The sequence below is a fragment of the Microtus ochrogaster genome, unplaced genomic scaffold (assembly GCF_000317375.1).
Source record: "Microtus ochrogaster isolate Prairie Vole_2 unplaced genomic scaffold, MicOch1.0 UNK6, whole genome shotgun sequence".
NCBI classification, from domain to species: domain Eukaryota; kingdom Metazoa; phylum Chordata; class Mammalia; order Rodentia; family Cricetidae; genus Microtus; species Microtus ochrogaster.
In genome coordinates, this window is record NW_004949104.1 from 13,240,349 (window position 1) to 13,249,622 (window position 9,274).

The 9,274-nt window shown below is 42.9% G+C and overlaps 1 protein-coding gene across 1 annotated transcript in view; it reads right to left on the reverse strand.

Moving 5' to 3' along the window:
• Positions 1-9,274, reverse strand: part of Nudcd3 (NudC domain containing 3) — a 98,054-nt gene that overhangs the window by 34,189 nt on the left and 54,591 nt on the right. Inside the window, exon 3 of the mRNA XM_005366195.3 lies at positions 2,433-2,565. Coding sequence (XP_005366252.1) covers positions 2,433-2,565 — 133 coding nt within the window. The remainder of the gene's footprint in view (positions 1-2,432; positions 2,566-9,274) is intronic.

A 9,274-nucleotide genomic window follows, 5' to 3' on the forward strand; every position in this document is an offset into this window, starting at 1 on the left:
TTGCATACGGGGTATATATTCATAAATATGCATATATGTACTGTACATGCCCATGTATATAGGTATGCAAGTGTGTATGTGTGTGCATCCCAGTGGCTGGTGTTGGATATCTTCTCTACTTCATTAACCACCTTATATTTTATGACAGGTCTCTTATTGAACCTGGAGCTTGTTGATTCAGTAATGTGAGGTAACTGGTAAGTCCTCAAGATCCTTCTGTGTCTGTCACTCCAGCACTGGAATGACAGGCACACAACAAGGGATCCGAACTCGGCAAGCACTTTATCAAGTGAGGTACCTGGCCAGCCCTTACGTTTGTTTGTAATGCACTGGCAGTCCTACCAAAAAGCGAGATGGGAGTCAACACCTGACCCCAAGGAGATGTTTGGCAAGCAACTTGGGAAAGACAGTCAGCACCTGCCCCGAACCACCCAAAACAGACAAGGTAACCTGAACCTGATGGTCTGTTACTATGTGGAGTTGGGTTCCAGCCAGGCTGTCCCCACCGTCCCCTGGAAAATCATATAACTTGACTTCTACATTACATGTTCTACACAACCCCACCTTCCATGAAGTCAGAAATTTATAAAGTAAAAGGTAAGACTCAAAGCTAAGGTTAGAGACAGATATATCTGAACCACACATAATTTTGCCCTTTTATTTATTCAGCAATTCATCCACTCAAACATGCATCTAGAAGCTCCATTTGGGTGTAACCAGGGAGCCAACACGTAGTAATTTAGTAATTCTTCTCAGCCTTAATTTCTCATCTATGAAGCACAGACTGCTTTGCATACTTAAGGTGCTTTTGAAGATTAAAATAAGGAAAGTTTCTGACATGTCAAACTTTATTACAATGTTAATTAAAATTCTGTAATATCCTATTTGGATCTGTTACCTAAAATTATTATAAGTGAATCCTGACTATTTATAACAATCTAAAATAATGTTATTTCTGTTTTCGTTTCCTAAATAAACATCTCTCTTCCTCCCAAACGTAAGTTTCAGAAATCCACTAAACTGGTAATGTAACAGTTATACATACCTGATACAGCTCCTGCCCCATGGACACAAGCCAAGACATTCATTTAGTCACCGTAGCCTAGAGTTGCACACGTACGTGTGGTGTGTGTGGCAATGTCCATCCATTCCCATAGAGGCCATGGGAAAGGGCAGGTGTCCTCCTCTATCACTCTTTGCCTTATTTCCTAGAAACAGGGCCTCTCACTAAATGAAGGGGTAGGGTAAACTGGTGGCCCAGCAAGTTCCAGCAATCCTCCTGTGTCCACCCTCCACCGTGTTAGGAATCTGTAGCCCCACCAATCTTTTTTATAGACTTGCACTCAGGTATTCAAGCTTGCATAGCAAGTGCAAGATCTTACCCAGTGAGTGATCTCCCCAACCCTAGATTTCTTTGCTTTCCCTCAGGACTGCTGGAACTGCAATGGGTATCACGTATGCCCTGACACAATTTTTTTGGACGGGGATGTTACAGGAGTTATGTGTCTGAAGAAAAGAACTAGCTTTATCAACATGGGCAGAAAATGTATACATCATAGAACTTGTGCAAGAGGAAGTAGGACTATCTTTCCATCAGCACCCTGAGGTGGCAAGCCTGGTCAATGAGTTTGAACACTGAGAAGTACATCAGGTAACACCAAATCAATGGACCTCACAGAAATGGGATATCCTCTGGTGATCTCTAGCCAGCATCAGCAAAGAGGCTTGTAGACAGGAAAGCTTGGTCTCACGCATGTCTATGTGAAACCAGCAACACTAGGAGTCAGGAAAATGTTAACCGACAGTAAGAAATGCCTGTCCTTTCTTCCTGTGTTGTCATCTCACTGTCTCAAACAGTTTCAGTGTCAAGAACGCCCACACAAATTTACATTCTCCTCTCTTCCCCTGACCAAAGATAAACGTCACATATTTATTTACCTCCAAGGTACACAAGGAAGCTTTGCTGCCCCATTCTGTGGAGCACTGGGCTGCAGGGCAGTAAACAGACAAGACAGTCACTATGGCAAAGCATCTCAGCCCACACTGTGAGGTCAGCTAACTCAAGTTTTCTTAGGGAGGCTGAAGGCAGACACTGTCAAGGGAATGTTTGAATCTGCTCTTGAAAACCAAGAGGACAGAAGTCACCAAGGAAGTCCTGAGAATGCCCATGTCAATGTTAAGGAGCTAAGACTTCAAACATGAAGGCTTTTCTCCAGATATGGCTCCTCAGACTAAGAACAGGGCTCGCTCTCGCCAGGAAAACTGGAAGACCAAGTAAAAAAAAGGCTCACAAGCAAGGATAGCAAAGGCAACCACTTCCTGGGGCACAAGGTCTCATACCCCAAAAGCAACCCTAACTCTCTTGCAGTCAGGCCAGTTCCCTCCCTGGAGTGCAGACTGCCTGCAGTGGAGCCCCTGCCCCGGCCTCTTACCTGCTTTCCCTTCACCACATGCTTGGGCACTGGCACCCTGACCTCCAGGTCAGTGTAGTCTTGCGACCAGGTATAGTTCTCACGGATGGCGCCATTGTAACTGTCTGGATTTTTCTGGAACTGTTCTTGAATCCTGAGAAAGAACAAGAACTGTGAGATGCAGCCGAACAAATCAAAGCAGACAAGTTCCAAAGCCGCTTCAAATGTGTTACTCCTATGTCCCAGGGAGGGAGCAACACAAATCTTAAAAAAAAAAACCTTACTTGCATTCTGCATCTGTAAAGGTCCCTCTTTGGGGCATTTCCTTTGTGACACTCCTATGTGGTCTCCCAGGAAATCACAGCTCTGCTTGCTGCCAGTTCAGAACCAGGCCTGTTAAGCAGGCAGCCATCTTGGTTAAGAAAATCCCTAGCTCATGAGCACTGGATGTGATGATGAACTGTGGGGGAAAAACTTTTCAAAAAGGCAAAAAAAAAAAAAAAAAAAAAAAAAAAAAAGAAAACCTGCAGCTGATTGACTTCAATCCTAACTCAACACTAAGCCTCTCTTTCCTCCTAGTAAGTAAATCAAAGCCAAAAGGACTGCATTTAACTGTGCACACCATTAGTAAGAGGTAAGCAATCCAATTAATGGATTAAATGGCCTAAAAAACCTAGTCAACCAAATTCTATTACATACCTCCACGACAAACCTGGCACATATACAAAACGGTCCAGCCAGGAAGCAGATGTTGAAGATAAAATACAAAATCTGTCACAAAATTTACCTTGTTAACCATATAAATGGATTTAGACTCAAGTCTGCTAAATGAGTTGAGGCTCTAATTCACAGACAAGTCTTTGTCCGCTGACACACTGAGGCAGGCAGGGAGCTCCACACACTATAAGCATGCATGCTGTTCCACTCATCCAGAAAGCACGAAGCTGCAAGTGCCTTCATTGTCTTGATACAGAAACAAGACCAGAGTTGGGAAAGAAGTGATTTTAAAAAGTACATATTTTTCCTCACTCAAGTTTTAAAACAAGAACGTCTTTACCCACTATATGTGTGCCTTGTCTCTGTGTATTCAAGAGACACGGCCTCCAACATAGCCTCAATTCTCAGGCCGGATAACTGGAAGCTGCTGAACCTCAAATGATAATCCTTGAGTCTTAAGCCTGAGGCTTCAAATGTGGTTGAGTTATAATCAAGTCATCAAGGTGGGCATCACTGTTTTTAAAGGGAAGACTCCAGACAGACTTATCCAGGAAAGAGATGTAAAGGAAGCATTAGGAACAGAGATTGGAATGGTGGGACAAGAATTGTGAGCCTCTACCCAAAGCTGGGGACAGAAGGACCCTTCCCTACAGCCTTCAAGGGTGAGAGCCAAACCACACCTGATCTCAAATTTCAGTCACAGAATTGTCAGAATTAATGTCTGATGTTTAAGTCATCAAGACATAGTACTTTGATGTGGCAACACAACCAGAGTGGCTGAGGAAATTAGCTTCAGAGATGATACTCAAAACTCCAGCACTCAATACTGTGAAGATCAGGCACTGACCATTCGCATGGGCACACACTTGAAACTGTCTAAGGGGAAGCACTGTGCAGCACAGAGAAAACACAAATCACACCTGGTTCGATGACTTGACAAAACAGAGCAAGAGGAAAGCACCAAAACAAAGAAAATGTATATAACAGGCCCAGTATTTTCAAAGACTAGTGGTATAGAAAAAGCTTTTAACACAACAACAAAGGGGAAAAAAACTAAAGGAGGAAAAAGATATACAATGTCTATCTATGGTATGGTCTCAACTTCCAGGAAGAGGAAATGAAATACATGCATAAGCAGGTTTGATTCTTATGGTAGGAATGAGTCTGTCTGATTCTTATGGTAGGAGGGAGTTTGACCTTTTCATTTCCTTATTTAATATTCAAATTCCTGACAATATGCAAACATTTTAACAACCAACAGAAAAGGTATTTTAATAATCATGGACAGAATGAACATGTGGCCAGAACCCAGGGCCATCCCAGGGCCAGTGCAATAGCCTCAGCCCTGCCCCTAAATGGGCTGGCTACAGGAACAGTAAGAGGTACTGCCCAGGCACCAAGCTTCTACAGGGCCCTCCCACATGCCTCATCCCCAGAGGCAGTATTGGGTTTCCACGGGCAAGAGCGCACATGAATATGGGGTGTTATATCTGGGAAAAAATAAAAATAACAAAAACAGAGTAACAGTGGCTAACTCTACAGCTGCTAAGCAGGAAAAAGAGAACCTCTCCACTGAGAGTCCTACCCATGTTATGATGTAAAAATAGACAAAACTATGAAAAACAAGGCCTAAGGAGATAGGTCAGTGATGAAGAGCACTTATTGCTCTTGCAGAGCAACTGGTACCCACATGGTGGCTCATAACCATCTGTGACTCCAAATTCCAGGGGATCCAACTTGTTCTGACCTACATACACAAAGGCAAAACACTAGTACACATACCAAAAGAAAAGCTTTTAAAAAAAAAGAGTATGAAAACATAAATAAAAGTCATTCCACATAAAATTAAAACCAAAATGGCCCTAGTACTTGACAGAGATCTGGAAATAAGCACAAAGACTTCTCAAAACGTAGAAGAGCCCAACATATCAGAACTTCATGCAAACATCAGTATGACATGTGGGCTCACTTCTTCAGGAAGATAAGCTGCCAGTCTCAGCCTGACCCCACATCAAGCCCCGAAAAGCTCTGTATTCCCATTAGGGGCTCTCTCTTTGTTGTCTGGTACCTCTGGTCTATCTTCCCACTATGACCTTCCAACACAGACTCTGGATCCCATTGCATGGGCCTCACAGCCTCCATCTACAGTAGGCAGGAAAAGTGTTCCTTAACAGCCCTACCAAGTTGCTGATTGCTTTTTTTAGCACTCTGAATCCACATTCTCTTTAAATAAAGTTGATTATTTTCAGCCGACAGTATGTAAAAATATGTGTCCTGTCAAGTGCAGGTGGCTCTGGGCCCCACCCAACAAATCTAAGGCCACCCCGCAGCTGTAGGCTTGGGGAGGCAGGAGGCGGGGGAAGGGAGATGAGCACCAGAGCTTCAGCATCAGGGTAGGAGTGAGACAGTGAGTCAGCAGCCAGGTCTCGCTGCAGCTCCCACTCTGTTCCTGATGAGCAAGGGAAGAAGGCTCTTGACAAAGTAAAAGAAAACACAGCACAGGCCCCACATTCCACTGAGTACTTGTTTTGGGGGGTTTTGTTTTTTTTTTTTTTTTTTTTTTTTTGTTTTTTTGAGACAGGGTTTCTCTTTGTAACAGTTCTGGCTGGCTGTCCTGGAACTTGCTCTGTAGACCAGGCTATCCACAAACTCACAGATTCGCTGCCTCTGCCTCCCAAGTGCTGGGATTAAAAGTGTGTGCCACCACCCTAACTAGCAATATGGGTAATGCAACAAAATCCCACAGCATCCATGTATCATACTATCAGACAGTAAACTTGCAATTACAATAAATAAAATCAGCTTCTCAGGACAATTTTCATTCAAATTTACACAACAGTTCTTCATATGCTCACTGGCCACTTATAGCCTTTATGAAATTCCAGCTGTATCTTTGCTGCTTTTGTTTGCTACTTCCTTGCTTTGTATTTTGATAAGAATTCAGATGGCCTCACTGTTTATAAAACATCTTTTCCTAGTTTGTAAGTTGCATTCATATTATAAAATGTGTAAACACAACTCTTCAATTTAAATAATCAAATACATCAATCTTTCCTTTCACATCAACTCTTCTAGCCTCAAAACTCCTTTCCTCCTCAAGGACTAAAGAAATATCAATCCATTTGTGTGTGTGTGTGTGTGTGTGTGTGTGTGTGTGTGTGTGTGTGTGTGTGTATTTATGTGTATATGGGTGTACATGCATGTAAAACCTGTTTTGCCAGAAGATTCTCAATTTTAATTTTGTTTTTGAAGAATCAGCATTAGGCTGGCAAAATGGCACAGCGGATGAAGCATTGGCCATGCAAACATGAGGGTCTAAGTTGTACACATCTGCAGTTTCTGTGTGTCTGTGGTTATAGTTGGAGATGGAAACAGGAGAATTCTCAAACACTCACAGGATCCTAGCCTAGCGTATGTAGTTAGTAGTAAACAACAAGAGACCACTGAGGTTGTCCTCTGACCTCTACATATGTGCCCCTATATATTTACACATACATATGAACCTGCATGCACTAATAAAACCACACACACACATTGTTTAAAAATCAGCTTCTGCCTTTTCTGACTTTACTGACCTGTGGTGTACCATCTTTAGCCTGGCTGAGCCCATTTTAAGCTAGTTTTCAAAAAATGCCCCACTACATGAGCCTACATGAATAAATAAATGAATAGACAAATTGATGGATCGGTCAATCAAGCAGTGTGTGTGTGAGCGCGCATTCGCGCGCGCACGGTCGCTCATGCTCATTAATAATTCGTAAGGTTTGCATTTCGTTTGGTTTTTAATTTTGGGTTTTTTTTTCCTCTGTGTAGCTTTGGTGCCTGTCCTGGAACTCGCTCTGTAGATCAGGCTGGCCTTGAAGTCACAGAGATCCTCCTGCCTCTGCCTCCTGAGTGTTGGGATTAAAGGCATGTGCCACCACTACTCAGTTTTACATGAAATTTTAGAAAATATATTTCATAACATACATCAGTCAGCCAATCAATACACAAAATTAATATTCACTACATGAGCACAGTAACTCAGCCAGTAGAGGTGTTGGCTTTATGAGCCTGATGACCGGAGTCCAATCCTGGGAACCTACGTAAGGGTGGAAAGAAGGAACTGTCTCCAAAATTGTCTTTGACATCCCTACAGACCCCTACCCCACATAGCACACACACACACACACCACAATCGAACTCTTTAAGCTTGTCAAATGTGGCTGGAGAGACAGTTCTCAGCAGTTAAGAACACACTGCTGCCCTTACAGATAACCTGGGTTTGATTCTCACCACTCACATGGTAGCTCACACTGTTTGTAACTCCAGTCCAAGGAATCCAGTGCCCTTTTCTGGCCTCCAAGGGCATCAGGCACACAGGTGATGTACAGACATTTAAACAGGCAAAACATTCACACATATAACTTAAGTTTTTAAAGGAGAAAACACAAAAGGTTCGTTATCTTTACCACCTCTAGCCAGGAGAAAGAACCTACAATGGGGGTCCAAGCACCATCAATAACACCCCCAACCTCCATCCCACCATACTTCTCTCACCAGAATATGTATGGCCCATTCCCAAAGTCTCCACCATAGATAACACTTTTCCAAAGAGCAACCAATGTTACAGTGGGCACCAACCTCCAGCAGTTGTCTAAAGTCTTCAGACACTGCTCAAGGATATAAATGTATACTCCAGAATGATTCTGTATATAACACCTATCCAGTGGAACAGCCATAGTCTTCAGACACTGCCCAAGGATATAAATGTATACTCCAGAATGATTCTGTATATAACACCTATCCAGTGGAACAGCCATAGTCTTCAGACACTGCCCAAGGATATAAATGTATACTCCAGAATGATTTTGTATATAAAACCTATCCAGTGGAACAGCCATAGTCTGAAGGTGTGAAAATGTCACACAGAACTGCAGTTCCTGCTACACCATGGTAGGAAAAAAGAAACACCAGAGACCATGTACTGGTCAGTGGAGAGAGATAAACAGTAACTACACGCAGTATACCAAAGTCCCAGAGCATGAAAGAACACATGAGCAAGTGACCACAGGCTAAAGCAGAAGAGGCAGGAAAGTGGGGCTCATATCTACAGCAAATATGAAAGAGAAGACACAGGATCCCATTGGCCAGCAACCTACTCTGAAAGGCACTATGTGCAATATGACAGTAAGCATACCTATGTCCTTGATGGCCCATATACAGGGCCTAAAATAAAGCAGAAGCAATGGGCCTTGTGAATGCCTATTCCTTGGTTTCTCAATATTGTTCCCTAATAAAATGAAATTTTAGGATTTTAGGATTAAAACACAGAAACCATGGATGAGTCCAGAACATTTACATTTTGTGCCAGAGACTTTAAAAAATGCTAGAAATAAGAGAGTACTGGGAGGGGAGTGGGGGCTGTAGGACAATGGTCTGTGCCCTGTCACTTATATTTTAATAAAATGATGATTGGCCAGTAGCCAAGCAGAAAGTATAAATGAGGCAACCAGGCAGGAAGTAGAGGCAAGGCGATAAGAACAGGAGAATTCTGGGAAGAGGAAAGGCTCAGTCTGCAGTCTTCAGTCTTCAGCCAGACACAGAGCAGGCAAGAAGAGAAAGCCTCGCTGATAAAAGGTACCAAGCCACGTGGCTAACATGGGTAACAATAATGCGTTAATGTAAATTATAAGAGTTAGTAAGAAGCCTGAGCTACTAGGCCAACCAGTTTATGATTAATATAGACCGCTCTCTGTGTGTTTCTTTGGGTGGGACTGAACGGCTGCAGGACCAGGCAGGACAGAAACTTTGGTCAACAGGAGGGGGCTGGAGAGAAGGCTCAACAGTTAAAAGCACTGTCCATCCTTTCAGAGGACCCGGATTCAATTCCCAACACCCACATGGCAATTCACAACTGTCCATAACTCAAGTTCCAGTGGGATCTGACACCTTCATAAAGACAATATGTACTGGCAAAACACCAATGCATATAAATCAATTTTTAAAATAAGTTTTAAGCAAGAGAAATAGAGAGAGTATAGAGATGTCATGTCAAAAGAGCAAAGGAGATCAACTGAGAGCCTACAAGAGCCAGAGCTGGAACAGGAAAGCAGATAATAGTACTGAATAAAAATGCGAAGAAGGGCCGGGCGGTGGTGGCGCAC